This window comes from Oncorhynchus nerka, linkage group LG22 (assembly GCF_034236695.1).
Source record: "Oncorhynchus nerka isolate Pitt River linkage group LG22, Oner_Uvic_2.0, whole genome shotgun sequence".
Lineage (NCBI taxonomy): Eukaryota > Metazoa > Chordata > Actinopteri > Salmoniformes > Salmonidae > Oncorhynchus > Oncorhynchus nerka.
In genome coordinates, this window is record NC_088417.1 from 53,040,461 (window position 1) to 53,059,926 (window position 19,466).

The 19,466-nt window shown below is 42.1% G+C and overlaps 1 protein-coding gene across 1 annotated transcript; it reads left to right on the forward strand.

Annotated features, from left to right (window-relative positions):
* The first annotated feature begins 8,463 nt into the window (after positions 1-8,463).
* LOC115105324 (TIP41-like protein) lies at positions 8,464-18,926 on the forward strand. Its single transcript, XM_029627246.2, has 8 exons — positions 8,464-8,540; positions 15,647-15,774; positions 15,972-16,151; positions 16,313-16,412; positions 16,954-17,085; positions 17,320-17,415; positions 17,603-17,665; positions 18,321-18,926. Exons 2-8 carry the CDS (start codon positions 15,650-15,652, stop codon positions 18,450-18,452), a joined length of 828 nt encoding a protein of 275 aa, XP_029483106.1. The 5' UTR covers positions 8,464-8,540; positions 15,647-15,649; the 3' UTR covers positions 18,453-18,926.
* The last annotated feature ends 540 nt before the right edge of the window (positions 18,927-19,466 follow it).

The following is a 19,466-nucleotide window of genomic DNA, read 5'->3' on the forward strand; positions in this document are numbered from 1 at the left end:
TGATACAGCCCAACAGAATGCTCTCAATGGTGAATATGTAGACATCCGTTAGGGTCTTGGGGTCCAAGCCAAATTTCTTTAGCCTCACTAGGTTGAAGAGGGGCTGTTGCATCTTCTTCACCACGATGTCAGTGTGAAGTGAACATTTCAAATCAAATCAAATCATATTGGCCTCTGGAGAGCCTTACGGTTGTGGGAGGAGCAGTTGCCGTACCAGGCTGTGATACAGCCCGACAGGATGATCTCAATTGTGCATCTGTAAAAGTTTGTCAGGATGTTGCACCTTCTTCACCACACTGTCTGTGTGGGTGGACCATTTCAGTTTGTCTGTGATGTGTACGCCAAGGAACTTAAAATGTTCCACCTTCTCCACTGCAGTCCCTTCGATGTGGATAGGGGGGTGCTCCCTCTGCTGTTCCCTGACGATCACCTCCTTTGTTTTGTTGATGTTGAGGGAGAGGTTGTTTTCCTGACACCACACTCCGAGTGCCCTCACCTCCTCCCTGTAGGCTGTCTCGTCATTGTAGATGATCAAGCCCACTACTGTTGTGTCGTCTGCAAACTTGATGATTGAGTTAGAGGTGTGCATGGCCACGCAGTCATGGGTGAACAGTGAGTACAAGAGGGGACTGAACACACACCCTTCTGGGGCCCCAGTGTTGAGGGTTAGTGAAGTGGAGATGTTGTTTCCTACCTTTACCACCTGGGGTCGGCCCGTCAGAAAGTACAGGACCCAATTGCAGGTCCTCAGTGATGTGTATGTCTCAGTGATGTGTGATGTGCATTTCAGACCCTCTCCACTGCAGCCCCATTGATGTGGATTGGGGCGTGCTCTCTCTGCTGTCTCCCGTAGTCCACGATCAGCTCCTTCATTTTGTGTACATTGAAGGAGAGGTTATTTTCCTGTCACCAATCTACCAAAACTCTCACCTCTTCCCTGTAGGTTGTCTTGTCGTTGTTGGTAATCAGGCCTACCACTGTTGTATCATTAGCAAAGTTATTGATTAAGTTGGAGACATTGGTAGCCACACAGTCATGAGTAAATAGGGAGTACAGAAGGGGGCTGAGCACGCACCCCTGTGGGGCACATGTGTTGAGGATCGTTGGTGTTGTTGCCTACCTTAACCACCTGGGATCGGCCCATTAGGAAGTCTAGGACCCAGTTGCACAGGGAGGTGTTCAGAACCAGGGCCCTGAGCTTAGTGATGAGGTTGGAGGGCATAATATTGTTGAAAGCTGAGCTGTTGTCGATGAACAACATTCTTACATAGGTATTCCTCTTGCCAGGTGGAATAGGGCAGTGTGCAGTGCAATGGCAATTGTGTCATCTGTGGATCTGTTAGGGTGATAAAAAATGCCCTTTTAATGTGTGGTTTATTTAAAGTAACTGTACAGTGAAAATCACACTTTTAAAAGTTAATATTCTGTTGGGATGGTGTAAATTAAACTAGGCTGTATTACACACTGCAATGGATATTACAACCCTAAGCTCCGGCCTGCTCTGATCTTGCTGATCAAAAGTTTTTGTGTGCTGCCTAACCAATCAGAAAAGTATTTTTTATTAGGCCTAGTCCAAAAAATTCTAGAACTTGCAGGCGGACTGTTCAGTTTGAGAAGGATGAGAAAGAGGACCTGAGGTCAATTTTGATAGCTTGCTTCTACTAAAATAGATTTGAATAAAAACAATGTGTTTCTTGCCCTGAAACATATTGTTGGAAATTGGGCTAAAGCTGCTATAACCATAGATTTGTCGGCCAATTCCCCCACCCACGATTCACTATTTAACCTTTTGCGACTAGCAATCCCGGATCCGGGAGCGTAATCATAGCCTCAAACGAATTAGCATAACGCAGCGGACATAAATACCCCTAGAAAATTATAGTTAAATAGCCTACCTCTGTGTCGGTGAAGGGCTGTTAAGTATGATATGTTACGTTTTGTATGGTATGTATTAATATGTGATGTATTAATGTATGTTACAAATTACAATTCGTATTATATGTTAGGAATTTGCAAAATGTACAATATGTTAAGAATGTAATAAATGTGTTATATGTTACAAATGTGTAAAGGTATGATATTTTACGAATTCTAGCTAGATGGCTAACGTTAGCTAGGCTAGGAGTTAGGGTTAGGGGTTAGGGTTAAGTTTATGAGTTACTTTAAAGGGTTAAGGTTGGGGGAAGGGTTTGCAAACAGGGTTAAGGTTAGGTTTAGGGGAAGGGTCAGCTAACATGCTAAGTAACTTTCTAAGTAGTTAAAAATAGTAAGTAGTTGAAAAGTTGCCAATTTGCTAAAACTGCATGTGATAAGATGGGAACCCTCAGCCTTTGGGTTGCTAGACATTTGCGTTTAATGCCTACCCATCCACCCCCACCAACCACCCTACTTTTGATTTTGCGACCATCTGTCTTAGTAACCATACTAAATGTAATATATCATACTAAATGGAGTGTCTCGGATTTATGTTCAGAATAATACGAAATGCTCTGAGATCAGGCTGATGAGAGGGTATGCCATAGGCCTGCCTTTTATTAAAGAAAATGGCAAAAACCACAGGCCTACCCCTTGTTAGCTTAAGATTTTGAAAAAAATTGAACAGATCAGATTTATATAAAGTGATTTATAACAGCGCATTGGTCCGAGATGCTTAATGCTACAAACAAGCTGTAAAATACCCGGGAAAGATGTGACTCTGATGCATATGGGGATAACATTGTTTTGTTTCTTTCAAATTCATAGGCTTAGCTACAACCTTCTATAGCTGAGAAGACAACATTTTTACTTTGCTTGGGAAGTAATCTCATTACTTCACTATCAATTGATTAAGCTATTCACTTTCTGTCCAATATAAGATGTTTAAACCAATGCAGCTTTTAGGGAAACACTTGTGACATTCTATCGTTGGGTTAAACTTGTCAAGAAAGAAATAGCTTATTCCAAACAGACTCTGGGACAGTTGTGGGACGATAAAATCCCAAATTCATACAACCAGTAGGCCTAGGCTACAATGCTTATTATTTTTTCAAGCAATGAGTCTGATGGAACACAACAGAACATTTAGCTTAAAATGTTGATAAACGATTATTTATTCACATTATAAGCACAGCAATGCGCACAAGGTGGTAGGCTACGTGTGAATGTATGTTCCATAATGCAATTAGCGGTTGGTCAAACACTGTTGTTAAAAGCGAACTGCACATGCCAGCGGGTTTTATGTGACAGAGATGAAAATATCCATTAGAAAATGTGAAAGAGGGGAGCTCTTCTATGCAATAACTAGTATAGGTTGCTAATATGACTAGGATTGTGCCTTTGGCTACTGGACAATGAAGAAAGTTTATATAAAATAATTGACTCCACAGATATGGTCTGATTTTGCCTAGGTAAGACATGCCTCATGAAGCAAGGTAAGACATGCCTCATAATATGTAGTAAACGGTTCAAGTTTCAAACTATTGAGTAGTTTTATGTTTTCAAAATGCATGTTGCCTCCAGCTCATTGCAAAGTGGTGTGTGACATGATGATGAAGCCTGCCTTCCGTTGCCTATGCATTTTCAGATTGAGATGCTGTAACAGCAGCTCCCACACTGTCTGACAGATTTTTGTTATGCTCTGTATGTGTGTCATAAATAAGATGCATAACGAATATACTGTGCATGCTCCAATTTATTCCACAACATTATGCAAATTAACCCATAGACTGTTAAGCATGACCAGTCAAATTTATTTTCACAGTCTGGTATTTCCATCAATGAATAGCCCCCAAAAAATCACACTTTTCTTCTTCTCCCGGACAATGGTCAGAGACTATTTTATTTACCGCCTTTTCTCATTTTTTTATTGGTCAAAAGCCGGCTATTAGCAGCTATCTGAAACCCTGAATAATGTCAAAGCAAATCCTCTACACAACAACAATCTCACCATTCTCTTCTATTTTATATCATGGGGTTTGTAGCTAAAAGTTTTATGTCAAGAGGAAATCTAGTTAACTGTTATTGACTGATAGATAGCAGTAGTAGTTAGCTAGCTTCACGACTATCTTATTATGTGGCTTACAACGGAAATATCAATAACATAATGACAAAGCAAAGGACAGAAATGGCTAAGGCTTGTGAAATAATCATCCTGCATTTATTGCTGTTCTAATAAAGTGCCCTAAAAATGTGTTTTTCTAGCTAATGTTACAGTTTAGCCTTATTTACCAACTTAACTAGCAAGTAAACAATTTAAGCCTGATGGAGGTGAATGAACCTACAGCATCCAAGGTGATAATGGCTGAGGTCATTTTGGCTTGTGTTTGCTGTTCTCCAAATAGCATTGTAAAGTTTTGGAATTGCAAAGAAATGTTGTACATGAGCTTCACTTAAACAAAATCCTGGGGAGGGGGAACCCCCCCACTCAACCCCTCCTTATGGATCTCAGTAAAACTCAAACCCTGCTTATGGCCCTGGTTGGAAGGAAACCTGGATATTGACTGTAACAGTGGTTGTTTAATCTATATAGTTGAATGCACTGACTTTAAGTCACTCTGGATAAGATTGTCTGTTAAATGACCAAATTGTAAATGTAAAAATGATGTACTTTTCCATCATCACCATATTAAGAGAAGTCTATTTTCCAATACTGATCTAATTTCTATTCTGGCATGATTATGTTCTGTGAATACTGCATGTCAATGACTTTTCTCTCATGATTTGATTTATATTACACACTTTTCCTGATTATGTTGCAGGTTTCCCAGTGAGTGGGATATTGATTGCGGTCGTTATTGTAGTGGTGTTGATTGTAGTGGTCCTTATTAGGATCATCAAGTGTACTAATTTCAGTGAGTATTCAGCTTTTCTGTCTCTCATGCAGGAAATAGTGATAACATGATTTATGAAGTATCAAACACTAGACGTGTAGCCGGAGAAGATGGTTGATGTTTTACGTGCTCCTAACCAACAGTTTTTTTTTGGCGTTATTTGTAACTTATTTTTTAAATGATTTTGTACATAATGTTGCTGCTACCGTCTCTTATGACCGAAAATAACTTCTGGACATCAGAATAGCGATAACTCAGCACAAACTGGCAGAAGCTTTTTTTCCTTTAATGAGTCCGACGTGAAGGACATACTGCTTTCCCGGGAACAGGGCCAAATCCCCGTCATTTGCTGGAAGAGAAGACGGAGAAAAAGAGGACGAAATTCGGGCTTCTGAGAATTTATAGGATAAACCCCACTGCCTTCGGTTCTATTAGCTAACATGCCATCATTGGAAAATAAAATCGACGTCATACGAGGAAGATTAAACTTCCAATGGGACATTTAAAACTGAAATATCTTATGCTTCATGGAGTCGTAGCTGAACGACAACATTATCGGCAGGATAGAACAGTGGCGTCTGGTAAGACAAGGGGGGTGGACTATGTATATTTGTAAACAACAGCTCGAGGTTTTGCTCACCTGAGGTAGAGTATGACATGATAAGCTGTAGACCACGCTATCTGCCCAAAGAGTTTTCATTCGATAATGGAACTAAGACCACACTCAATGAGCTGTATTCGCCATAAGCAAACAGGAAAATGCTCATCTAGAGGCGGCGCTCCTAGTAGCCGGGGACTTTAAAGCAGGGAAACTTAAATCAGTTTTACCTCATTTCAATCAGCATGTTAAATATGTAACCAGAGGGAAAAAACTCTAGACCACCTTTACTCCACACACAGAGACACGTACAAAGCCCTCCCTCGCCCTCCATTTGGCAAATCTGACCATAATTCTATCCTCCTGATTCCTGCTTACAAGCAAAAACTAAAGCAGGAAGCACTAGTGACACGGTCAATAAAAAAGTGGTCAGATGAAGCAGATGCTAAACTACAGGATTGTTTTGCTAGCAAAGACTGGAATATGTTCCAGGATTATTCCGATGGCATTGAGGAGTACACCACATCAGTCACTGGCTTCATCAATAAGTGCATTGAAGATGTCGTCCCCACAGTGACCGTATGTATATACCCCAAACAAAAGCCATGGATTACAGGCAACATCTGCACTGATCTAAAGGCTAAATTTGATTTGATTTGATTTAGAATTGCCGCTTTCAAGGAGCAGGACTATAACCCGGAAGCTTATAAGAAATCCCGCTATGCCCTCCGACGAACCATCAAACAGGCAAGCGTCAATACAGGACTAAGATCGAATCGTACTACACCAGCTCTGACGCTCGTCGGATGTGACAGGGCTTGCAAACTATTACAGACTACAAAGGGAAGCACAGCCGAGAGCTGCCCAGTGACACGAGGCTACCAGACGAGCTAAATGCCTTCTATGCTCGCTTCGAGGTAAATAACACTGAAACATGCATGAGAGCACCAGGTTTTCCGAACGACTGTGTGATCACGCTCTCCGCAGCCGATGTGAGTAAGACCTTTAAACAGGTCAACATTCACAAGGCCGCAGGGCCAGGCGGATTACCAGGACATGTGCTGCGAGCATGCACTGACCAACTGGAAAGTGTCTTCACTGACATTTTCAACCTCTCCCAATCCGAGTCTATAATGGCAACATGTTTTAAGCTGACCACCATAGTCCCTGTGCCCAACAACACTAAGGTAACCTACCTAAATGACTACCGACCCGTAGAACTCGCGTTTGTAGACATGAAGTGCTTTTAAAGGCTGGTCATGGCTCACATCAACACATTATCCCAAAAACCCTAGACCCACTCCAATTTGCATACCGCCCCAACAGATCCACAGATTGCACTCCACACTGCCTTTTCCCACCTGGACAAAAGAAACACCTATGTGAGACTACTATTCATTGACTACAGCTCAACACCATAGTGCACTCAAATCTCATTAATAAGCTCAGGACCCTGAGACTAAACACCTCCCTCAACAACTAGATCCTGGACAAAACCCATTCCCCCTCAGGAGACTCAAAAGGTTTGGCATGGGTCCTCAGATCCTCAAAAGGTTCTACAGCTGCACCATCAAGAGCATCACTGCCTGGTATGGCAACTGTAGTGCGTACGGCCAAGTACATCACTGGGCCAAGCTTCCTGCCACCCAGGACCTCTATTCCAGGCGGTGTCAGAGGAAGGCCCTAAAAATTGTCAAAGACTCCAGCCACCCTAGTCATAGACTCTTCTCTGCTACAACACGACAAGTGATACTGGAGTGCCAAGTCTAGGTCCAGAGGCTTCTAAACAGCTTCTACCCCCAAGCCATAAGACTCCTGAACATCTAATCCAATTGCTACCTAGATGATTTGCATTGCCCACCCCCCTCTCCACCACCTATTTTACACCGCTGCTACTCTCTGTTATTATCTATGCATAGTCTCTTTAATAACTCTACCTACATGTAAATATTACCTCAATTACCTCGACTAACTGGTGCCCCCACACATTCACTCTGTACCGGTACCCCTGTATATAGTCTGGTTATTGTTATTTTACAGCTGCTCTTTAAATACTCTTATATTTAAACTGCATTGCTGGTTAGGGTTAAGTAAGCATGTGACTAATACACTGATTTGATTAGAATGAGTTAGAAAACAGTACAAATTTAATAAAACCTTCACTGTTATCGCACATTTCCAACTACAGTACGAGTCGTAAACATATAACGTAGGTTATGGGTCAGGCTTTTTTTTTTGTTTTGTTTTTTTGTGTTTTTTTTTGTTTCCCAAACAAATGCATTTTGTTCAGTTTATGAATGTCACATGTACTGTTTTCTAGTTCTTTACCTTTCTCCTCTTGGGAACGTCCCAAGAAACTGGCCTCAGTGTATCCCCTGGGACTGAGCAGCCCCATGTCTACTCAAAACTGGGAGACCATAATTCAATCCCTCTCTCCACTGCCATACATACATAGACAAGGGGCTCCCGTATGGCGCAGCTGTCTAAAGACACTGCATCTCAGTACTTGAGGTGTCACGACAGACACCCTCGTTCCAATCCAGGCTGAATCACAACCGGCTGTGATTGGGAGGCCCATAGAGCAGTGCACAATTGGCCCAGCATCGTCCGGGTTTTGCCAGTGTAGGCTGTCATTGTATACAAGAATTTGTTCTTAACTGACTTGCCGAGTTAAATAAATAAATAAAATAAAAGCGAGCAAGCTGTACTGTACCAATCGGGCCATAGACAGTACCATCCACTGTACCAAATCCTAGGATGGGATCAATTACTTAGGACATTCTCACAACTACCATTTTGGAACACTTGACTGTAATGCCTCTGATTATGTCATTGATACCAGTCATCTTCTCTCTCTTATGTCTGGGTGACAGCACAGAATATCACCACAACATATAAAAAGTAAAACTGCCATACACTTCAAATAAAAAATAAATAAATATGAAAACATTTCTAAGATAATATTTTCTTAAGCATTTTATTTCTGTTCAATTCATTTTTGGGACCTGTCTTACAAAGCAGCTAGTATATGGCTAAATGATGCGGAACCATATAATACAAGAATGAAAAGTACGTCGGAAGCATTTCTGTGAAGCTCTCTTTCATGGACGTTATCTGACGATCAAAATACTGGAGTAAGTTGTGTACTTTTAGCTATCTTCTTAATGTAATATCTGATTTTAATTTCAATTATCTATCTTTTTAGTAGGTTATTCATTTGGGATGGCTATCCATTAGTACTGAGGTTAAGATAACAAGCTTATATGGTGATGGTGAGCCAGCCAGCTTGTCACAAAACAATCCGGAGGCGCAGCTAGTGTTAGCCAGCTAGATAAATACGTTTGTGGGATGCTTGATCAAGTTATTGCATGGTTGTTTTCTACTCCTTTTGAATAAACATCCGTGCCCGTTTGTCAGCTACCTGCTGCTTCTTTTATATAGCGTTGAATTTTGCAATAGCTAGAAGTTAGACGTTCGCCGCTATGATGAGCCCCGCCTACTTCCTGTTTTTTTTCACCTTTATTTAACCAGGAAAGCTAGTTGAGAACAAGTTATCATTTGCAACTGCGACCTGGCCAAGATAAAGCATAGCAGTTCGACACATACAACAACACAGAGTTACACATGGAATGAACAAAACATACAGTCAATAATACAGTAGAAAACAAAGTCTATATACAGTTAGTGCAAATTAGGTCAAATAAGGGAGTTAAGGCAATAAATAGGCCATGGTGGCGAAGTAATTACAATATGGCAATTATGGAATGGTGGATGTGCAAGTAGAGATACTGTGGTGCAAAAGGAGCAAAATAAATAAATACAGTATGGGGATGAGGTAGATAGATGGGCTATGAACAGGTGCAGTGATCTGTGAGCTGCCCTGACAGCTGGTTCTTAACGCTAGTGAGGGAGATGGGAATCTCCAGCTTCAGTGATTTTTGCAGTTCGTTCCAGTCAGTGGCAGCAGAGAACTGGAAGGAAAGGTGACCAAAGGAGGAATTGGCTTTGGGGGTGACCAGTGAGATATACCTGCTGGAGCGCGTGCTACGAGTGGGTGCTGCTATGGTGACCAGCGAGCTGAGATAGGGCGGGGCTTTATCTAGCAGAGACTTGTAGATAACCTGTAGCCAGTGGGCTTGGCGAAGAGTATGAAGCGAGGGTCAGCCAATGAGAGCGTACAGGTCGCAGTGGTGAGTAGTGTATGGGGCTTTGGTGGCAAAACGGATGGCACTGTGACTACATCCAGTTTTCTGAGTAGAGTGTTGGAGGCTATTTTATAGATGACATCGCCGAAGTCAAGGATCGGTAGGATGGTCAGTTTTACGAGGGTATGTTTGGCAGCATGAGTGAAGGAAGCTTTGTTTGCGAAATAGAAAGCCAATTCTAGATTTCATTTTTGATTGGAGATGCTTATTGTGAGTCTGGAAGGAGAGTTTACAGTCTAGCCAGACACCTAGGTATTTGTCTTTATCCACGTATTCTAAGTCAGAGCCGTCCAGAGTAGTATGGATGGGCGGGTTTTCTTAACCCAATTCTTCAAACCTGCTTGTTTAATTATCTTAACCTGCTGCGTAATTTATAACCTGCTCAAAAATAACTTCCGGTCGTAGCTGTTCTTCTTTGATGAGGTTTAATGGCAATTGTTATTCAATAAATGTTGCATTACCTCCATCTACTAGACTGTAAAACTCCCTTTATTTTTTTTATTTAACCAAGTAGGCCAATTGAGAACAAGTTCTCATTTACAACTGCGACCTGGCCAAGAAAGCAAAGCAGTGCGACACAAACAACACAGAGTTACATAAATAAACAAATACCCTACCATCTAACACAACACTCAAATAATAATAAAAAAAAAAGAACACTACCCTAGTCCACTAAATCTATTTAGTCCTACTTCAGGCCAACAACCTGAAGGGATGGGACACCACCACTTAACACACCCTGTAATGCTTCTGAAGTCTCACACACCCAAATCCCTCTCTGTAGCTGCCACCACAAACTACAAATTCTGCGACTTACTTCCATCCCTGCAGTACAGTTGATAACCATTGCTAAAAATCCAATCTTACTGAAACATATTACTTGTTGACCTATTGCTCTGTACTGGTACAGATCTACTACTCACACCACTCTTCTCAGGATCCCTCCCCCTTAACACATCTTCCTCTACTTTCTTCACTGCCTCAGCATATGACAACTTCTGCGCTACTCTAACCCTGGAAACCTCAACCTGCCTCTCACTTCTGATCCCCAGCGCAATGGGCACCCCTTTAATTAACACATACCACTACTTTCCCTAATGCTACACAGTCCTTTGTCTCATGCCCTTCTGAACACTTCTCACACACAGGAACCTCCCTCTTACACACTGCTGCCACATGCACATAAGCTTGACACCTGTAACAATGTAATGTATTTGGCACAAAAGCTCGTACAGGATAACTTATATTTCCTAACATCACTCCTGTTTGGGCAAAGACTCAACATCAAAACTCAAAAGAACAGACAATGACTCTTCTGTTGCGCCACCCTGTGTGCATCGCACCAAGGGAAAAATATCACAAACACTAGGAATCTTCCCCTTCAGTTGGTCAACTTTGACATTTACTGCTACCCCATCAATCGCTCCTTTCAATGGCACCCTTTTCTTGAGTGCAAAACAATTCACATTTCTTGCCCCCATTCGATCTAATGTGGAGCGCCTTCTCCCTCTGACCAGCAGAAACAAATTATTATCACAAGACTACTTCTGGTTACCCTCACTGATTCCACAGCATCCATTTTTTTTATAGGGAATTTTGTAATAATATTTATTTTTTAAGTATAGGACTTGAAAAAGAAGTAGGTGGGATGTTTATGGTCATTTTTGTTTTCCTAACCTTAAATTGGGACCAAAAAGTAAAGGTTAGCAGTGTGGTTAAGGGTAAGAAATTGTAGAAATAGGCTGGGTTTATCAAATCAAATTTTATTGGTCTCATACACATGGTGTATGTGTGTGAGTGTAGCACAATGCTTGTGCTTCTAGTTCCGACCATGCAGTAATATCTAACAAGTAATCTAACAATTTCACAACAACTACCTAATACACACAAGTGTAAGGAATGAATAAGAATATGTACATATGGATGAGCGATGTAGGGTATGTAAACATTATATAAAATGGCATTGTTTAAAGTAACTAGTGATACATTTATTACATCCAATTTTTAATTATTATGTGGCTAGAGATTTGAGTCAGTATGTTGGCAGCAGCCACTCAATGTTAGTGATGGCTGTTTAACAGTCTGATGGCCTTGAGATAGAAGCTGTTTTTCAGTCTCTCGGTCCCAGCTTTGATGCACCTGTACTGACCTCACCTTCTGGATGATAGCGGGGTGAACAGGCAGTGGCTCGGGTGGTTGTTGTCCTTTGATCTTTATGGCCTTCCTGTGACATCGGGTGGTGTAGGTGTCCTGGAGGGCAGGTAGTTTGCCCTCAGTGATGGGTTGTGCAGACCTCACTACCCTCTGGAGAGCCTTACGGTTGTGAGCGGAGCAGTTGCCGTACCAGGCGGTGATACAGCCTGGCAGGATGCTCTCGATTATGCATTGTAAAAGTTTGAGTGTTTTGTGTGACAAGCCAAATTTCTTCAGCCTCCTGAGGTTGAAGAGGCGCTGTTGCGCCTTCTTCACCACGCTGTCTGTGTGGGTGGACCATTTCAGTTTGTCCGTGATGTGTATGCCGAGGAACTTAACTTTCCACCTTCTCCACTACTGTCCCATCGATGTGGATAGGGGGGTGATCCCTCTGCTGTTTCATGAAGTCCACAATCATCTCCTTAGTTTTGTTGAGTGTGAGGTTATTTTCCTGACACCACACTCCGAGGGCCCTCACCTCCTCCCTGTAGGCTGTCTCGTCGTTGTTGGTAATCAAGCCCACCACTGTAGTGTCTTCTGCAAACTTGATGATGAGTTGGAGGCCTGCATGGCCACACAGACATGGGTGAACCGGGAGTACAGGAGAGGGCTGAGAACACACCCTTGTGGGGCCCCAGTGTTGAGGATCAGCAGGGTGGAGATGTTGTTTTCTACCCTCACCACCTGGGGGTGACCCATCAGAAAGTCCAGGACCCAGTTGCACAGGGCGTAGTTGAGAGCCAGGGTCTCGAGCTTAAAGACGAGTTTGAAGGGTACTATGGTGTTAAATTCTTAGCTGTAATCGATGAACAGCATTCTTACATAGGTATTCCTCTTGTCCAGATGGGTTAGGGCAGCGTGTGGACCTATTGGGGCGGTAAGCAAATTGAAGTTGGTCTAGGGTGTCCGGTAGGGTGGAGGTGATATGATCCTTGACTAGTCTCTCAAAGCACTACATGATAACGGAAGTGAGTGCTACGGGGCGATAGTCCCACAAAGTCTGACTTGTGGTTGTGGTAACTATTAATGACCGACTTTCATGGGGTATTGAGAACCATTAGGAACTGCTAGCAAAGCAGAGGCCTTGGGCAGAGCATGTGAGCAGTTGGAAATCCTACTCATCTGAGATGTGCGCTTTGTGTCCTTTCCTACCACTCAGCTAAAAACCTCTCGGTGCTCAGTTTTTTTTTTTCTCCTAAACTCCTTTCATTAAAAATCACAATTTAACCAACAGCCACTTTTGTGACTACCTGGACCCCTATATGGATTTCAATGAATAGTATTTGAATAAACATGGAAAGGGGAATGTAAGAAGTGAACATAATTTCAAATAAGCTACATGTCATATTAAACAGTATATGAACACTCTAAATAGGTCAGGAGCCAGACAGGGAGCCTCATTATTTAGGCTATATTTTTTCAAGGCTATAGCCTACAAAGAAATACATTGTGAAGCATTTGCGAGTGCGACACAATAGGCTGGTAGGAACAAAGTGCTTGGCGTTTAATCATATACATTGCACATATAGGCTACGACTTGCTTAGAATTAAATACAAATTCAATTTAAAATGACTAAGTCCCTTTGGGTTCATTTTTAGAAACAATAGTTTGGCCGGTCTGGGGCTTCAGGCTCATGCGATGGTGCCTGGAGAGCCGGCCAGCAGCAGTGAATATCCTCTCCACACTTGCAGAGCCACTGGGGATGCTAAACACCCCCTTGGGCTACTCTTGCCAGGCTGTGCAGAGATGCAGAGTTACTTTTTTTCTATAGGTAGGTCTAAAGGTTTTAAGGCAAAATAACCCAATCAAAACGGAAAGCTCCTTGAATGTGGGAATATGCCAGGCCTATTGTGCAAAAATCTATTATGGCCTATTGTATAGATAATATAACGAAAATGAACAAATCGTTTTAAGAGATCCGATTTTTAGTTTAGGAATACTTTGCTCCAATGACGCACTTATCTACCCACCTCGTTCTTTTCTTTTAGCATGTGCCGGTAGTAAATACGCCATCATGCTTTTGGGATAAGTTTCTTTTCCGATCCCAAAATGATTCTTTAGTTGTGGACACTACATCATCGCACTCCCTCACTTGCTCTTGGTCCTCATCTTTGTAAGTCACCTTGATGTAGCACCTGTATGTTTTATCAGTTTCTGTATGAAAATATCTAGCGAACTCCATGACAGTAGCTAAAGTAAGGGGCTATAGCAGCACACAAGTATACTACAAATGCATGCTGGGGTGGGCATGCCCTAAGCTTATGAAGTGAGCACTATTGGAGCGAAATTGGAGCAGGCTGACGCCCCTTTGGGATTTTCGCTCACGCTCCAGTCAAATTGGGCACGCTCCGCTCGCATATTCTGGCCCTGGGTTCAAGCAACAATAGAACAATGAGCCAGATATTTCACCTGATGTATAAATGTGAAGCCTCCAGTTGGAGTTTCCACTCACTACCAAATATGGTGATGAGAGGAAGCTCACTGAAAATGGAGCGAGATGGATTTTGGCAGGCATTCTGCACATTTTCTGTTTCCAAAACGAGAATCTATAACAAACAAGTGGACTGCGTTTGTAGATTTGACCCTTTGCCAAAGATTCCAAAAAGTACATTGTTTAGGAAGAGTAAACGGGCTAATAGAGGTATTGCACACTTCAGAGTAGGCGTTCCATAATGGAAATATGCAAATAAATGATAGAACACGCCAATAGGATCTCACTAGCTCGTGCTTGACTCTGCCCACCTCCTTGCTTGTTCTGCCCACTATGATTAATTTGTTCACATTGGAAACAACAGACGAGCCTATCTTGGATTAGTTATAAAACTGTGGTTCAAGCCTCTGTGTGAGTCGAATCAGGAGGAAGTAGTGCTCGCTAAGCAGCGTGACGTTAGCCTATATATAGATTTCTAAATGTATTTTGCAACGCTCGTGCACGCGACACGAACGGTGTAGTCAGCCTGTTTGACATTTTTCTAACTTGACGTCGTCTTCAGTCCAGCCAGAGTTCATTGAAGAACAGGAAGTTACCAAACCACAGAAGATGAAAATATATGGGATTCGGTGATGGCTTTATGGGTTAGCTAGCAATTTGTAAATAATTACCTATTCCTGTGAGTACTATTTTAATAGTAATGTTACATTGCCTGTTAAGCCAACTATATTATGGCTGTTGCCTCCCGTTAGTTTGTGATAGTAATGACGTTTGTTTTTTATGATAATTATTAGGTGGAGGTTGCTACAGTGGTATCATCAATCTAGCTTTTAGCTAGTTAGCTGCTCTGCCTTGCAAGGTAGCTTGACTTGCTATAAAGTTAAACAAGTTGATGAAAAAGTAACTAAACAAAACATGTTTATCACCTGAAACAATATATTTATCCTGTCTTGAATGAAAATGTCATATTTAGCATTTGTACAAAACAAATGCCATCTCTGACAAGACAGGCTCTCCTTCATCTTTTGTTACAAACACTAATTTACACTTGTGTGTTCAGTAGCGGGGCAAGACTCCGTAGACATGACCTACAGCGTAAGGAAATCCGTGTGGGGCATAAGTTGTCCGAATCTGAAAATAGTGGTGTAAAATGTGTTTTATTAGGACATAACACATTTGTACCATTTTTTTACCCAACAGCTCACCGTTTAAAGCTAGTTAAGGAAAATGATGTCTTAGAAGCCCCAATGACGGATGTTTTATTTACCAGCCGGTCCACGGGGACGCTAGTGTAATACCAGGAATACACATGAATCCTAGACAGTGCAGATCTAGCGGCCACTATTGGCTGTCTAGGCTATCGGGGCGTCCTTTACTTCTCTCTGATGGGTTTGGTGTCTGTATTTACAGTTGATGTTTGCCAATTTGTCAGCCATGATGACCCATGGGTTTAAGAGCAGTAAGCAAGACTTCACATTCGGACCATGGAAAGTAACTGCTGCAAAAACCCACATTATGAAATCTAAGGACATTGAACGGTAAGCTATTCCAAGTATTTTGTGTCAAATACTTTGTCTTTTTAATTCTCTGTTTAATATTCTTAAGGTTTAGTCTACATTGGGGAGCTTGTTTATCGACTTAGACTTACTTTTAGTCATTCAAATCTCGTCAATTTACCAACTAAGCAGCATTGAGGTTAGTTGTTCAGGTTTCAAGCTTGACAGTTTCGTCCCAGGTTAGGGGAGGAGATGCACATGCCCTCGCTCCCAGAGATGCTGTTTGGGGACAACATCCTACGCATCCAGCACACAGACGGTTATGGCATTGAGTTCAATGCCATCGATGCCCTCAAGAGGGTCAACAACATGCATGACTCTGTGAAAGTGGCCTGTGCACAGGAATGGCAAGAGAGCAGGTACAACCCATATCATAAGACCTCTGTGATAATACACTAGCCACCTTCACTGTCGAAAATGCAGTTGAAGTAGAAAAAACAGTGGCATTTGAAATGGTTTAGTCCTAATCAGTCCTATTATGGGGAATGATCTCAGTGAGTGGATGTGTCTGTATTCCCAGGGCTGATTCTGAACACTCCAAAGAGGTAGTTAAACGCTACGACTGGACATACACCACAGACTACAGAGGCACCTTGTTAGGAGAGGACCTGCAGATGACGGTGAGAGGCTTTTCGGGTTCACACTGTGGATACAACACAAACATTACAAAATAAGGGACACACCTTAACTTCTAAGTCCAAATTAAACTTAGACTCATATTGACATCGATGCATGACTAAGTGGAAGATATTCTCGTAAGTCATTGGCTGTGTTTAAGACAGACTTTATTGCAGATGCCTGCCAGATCTCACATTGCTTGGATAGGTGATTAACATGTCATCTAACCGCGCCATATGATATGGCAGCCTGACGCCCGACTGTGCCGTCACTGATGTGTCACACAATCATCGGTTGATGAAATGCAATGACTGCAATGTAGTTAGCCTGGAACGCAATAGTTTTTTCGCATAGGCTTAATATTCTAAAGCTTTTTGGTCTCAAGATGTCTCTTGTCTGGGGGGCATTCACTAGGAATGAAATGGGCTGAAATGGGGAGGGGCCTACCTGAATGTGTCTAATGAGAAACTTTTCTATTCGTGGCAAAATATATATTTTTTGCTATGGTGTGCACTAATGAATACACACCTGCTATTCCATCAGGCGACAGAAACGTCGGAGCGCATTGACATGGAGAAGCTGAAGGCGCGAGAGCAGATCATGTTCTTCGACGACGTGCTTTTGTTTGAGGACGAGCTGCACGACCACGGAGTGTCCATGATCAGCGTCAAAATAGTGAGTGGTACTTTCAGACAGGAACTGATACTTTATGATAACATATGTCCGTATGTCCATATGTCCGTCTCCGTGACAAGCGGGGGCTGTAAGACCAGGAATAAAAAAAATTAAAAGGCAATTTTCCTATTCAACTACTTATGTTAAATGCATTTTCTGAAATGCTTGCCTCTGAGAGGCTGATGAGGTTTTGAAGAATGACTTATGCTCTTGTTACCCACTTGTGTGATACAGAGAGTGATGCCCACCAGTTTCTTCCTGCTTCTGAGGTTCTTCCTGCGAGTGGATGGAGTTCTGATCCGTATAAACGACACGCGGCTCTACCACGAGGCAAGTGTGACTGGGCTGTCCTGAGAAATGACAATCGATTAACCACCAGAGTGGATGTGCATGAGAGTCATTTTCTGTGGATATCTTTAGCAGGAAATGGACAATATTCACTGTTAAGAAGTTCAACTCTGAAAAGGCTAGGCCTACTTATGAAATGAGTCATCACTTACCCTGGTTATCTTTACAGGCTGGAAAGAATTACATGATCAGAGAGTATAGTACTCGAGAAAGCAACATTTCAGAATTGCAGGTGAGAATTGTATTTTCTGTTTGGAGAGTACATGTTTAGTATAGTCTTCTCCCTGAAAGCTTGGAGCACTGATGCCTCAGATCCTTAAACCCCCTTACACTCGTGGAAAAAACATGTGTGACCAGTGTTGCATTTGAACAAAAACACTTTGAAGGTTATGGGGAAATTATCACACCGAAGGTGAGGACACAACAGTTCACCTGACAGGGGATTGAATCCAAACATTAACCTGTTGATGGGCGTTTTTACATTTGCTGAACTTTTTAAAGCATTTGTCAATAACGAAATCTGAAAATACTATTACAGTGGTTTGAGCGAGAGGTCTAACTTTTGTCTCCAAGTGGCCACACCTCCAAATTGCACATATTCTAAGTAATTTCAATGCAATTCTATGACTCAAGGAAAGAGCATTCAACTATAAGGCCTTTGGTATGACTGAGCCAGGGTTTGAACTCCCAAACTTCCAATCTCAGGTCACTTTTAACCACAAGTGGTCAGCATTTCCACCCTTTGCTAAAAAGTATGTATGATTTTGTTTAAAACATATTGTCCAAATCATTCATGCTACTTCATGCATGTCACTGTGCAGCTGATACTATCATACCGCTATTGTAGAGGGTTAGTCATTTGCAAAATCTCCCTCCTTGTCTTCCAGAACGTCCCTGCTGCTCTGTACACCGACCCCAATGAGATCTCCCAGCACTTAACCCTGAAACTGACTAAGTGTGAAAAGCTGGAGCTCCCTGAGACAGGCCCTCAGCCAGGGAACACAGAGGCCCTCCAGTGATGGAGAGCAGGCTGGGCACTATGACTGGACATCACATTCACTTGTGTCTGGACTTAAGACAAGGGCAGGCCAACCAAGGAAGAGTTTACCCTCCCTCCCTTTATTTTGTATAAACGGAGAACACTGCACCTGCCTCCCTCCACACAACAAAAAAAAGTTCATAGAACTTAATTTTGGTCAAGTGGCCTCTTATTTTGAGTGTTATTTCACATTTCCTCTATGTAAATGTTTTGGTTGGAAAATTGTGATAATTGCGTCTTTTCTATTAGAACACCACATAATAGTTGTGTTGAATTCTATGTAACGTAGTCTGATACTTGAAGGTTGTGCTATGTTAAATGCATGCAGCGTTGGCTTGGATATCACAGAGATGGCTATACTGAAAAAAATATAAACACATGTAAAGTGTTGGTCCCATGTTTCATGAGCTAAAATAAAAGATCGCAGACATTTTTCATATGCACAAAAACCTTATTTTTCAATGTTGTGCACAAATGTGTTTATTACTGTTAGTGAGCATTTCTCCTTTGTCAAGACTATCCATCCACCTGACAGGTGTGGCATATGAGGAAGCTGATTAAACAGTATGATCATTACACAGGTGCACCTTGAACTGGGGACAAAAAAAGGCCACTCTAAACGTGCAGTTTCACACAACACAATGCCACAGTTGTCTCAAGTTTTGAGGAAGTGTGCTATTGGAATGTCCACCAGAGCTGTTGCAAGATAATTTAATGTGAATTTCTCTACCGCCTCCAACGTCGTTTTAGAGAATTTGACCTGACTGCATTTCGGCGTCGTAACCGACTTTACTGAGCAAATGCTCACCTTTGATGGCCACTGGCACACTGGAGAAGTGTGCTCTTCACGGATTAATCCTGGTTTCAACTACCGGGTAGATGGCAGACCTCATGTGTGGGCCAGCGGTTTGATGATGTCAACATTGTGAACAGAGTGCCCCCATGTTGTTAGCGGGATTATGGAATTAGCAGGCAATCGCTACGGACAATGAAC

Excerpts from the sequence above, each read along its gene's own strand:
- LOC115105324 (XM_029627246.2), top strand. The coding sequence starts at position 15,650 with ATGTTTGCCAATTTGTCAGCCATGATGACCCATGGGTTTAAGAGCAGT. Across the intron at positions 15,775-15,971 it reads AAATCTAAGGACATTGAACG|GTTAGGGGAGGAGATGCACA; the intron begins GTAAGCTATTCC and ends GTTTCGTCCCAG. Across the intron at positions 16,152-16,312 it reads CAGGAATGGCAAGAGAGCAG|GGCTGATTCTGAACACTCCA; the intron begins GTACAACCCATA and ends CTGTATTCCCAG.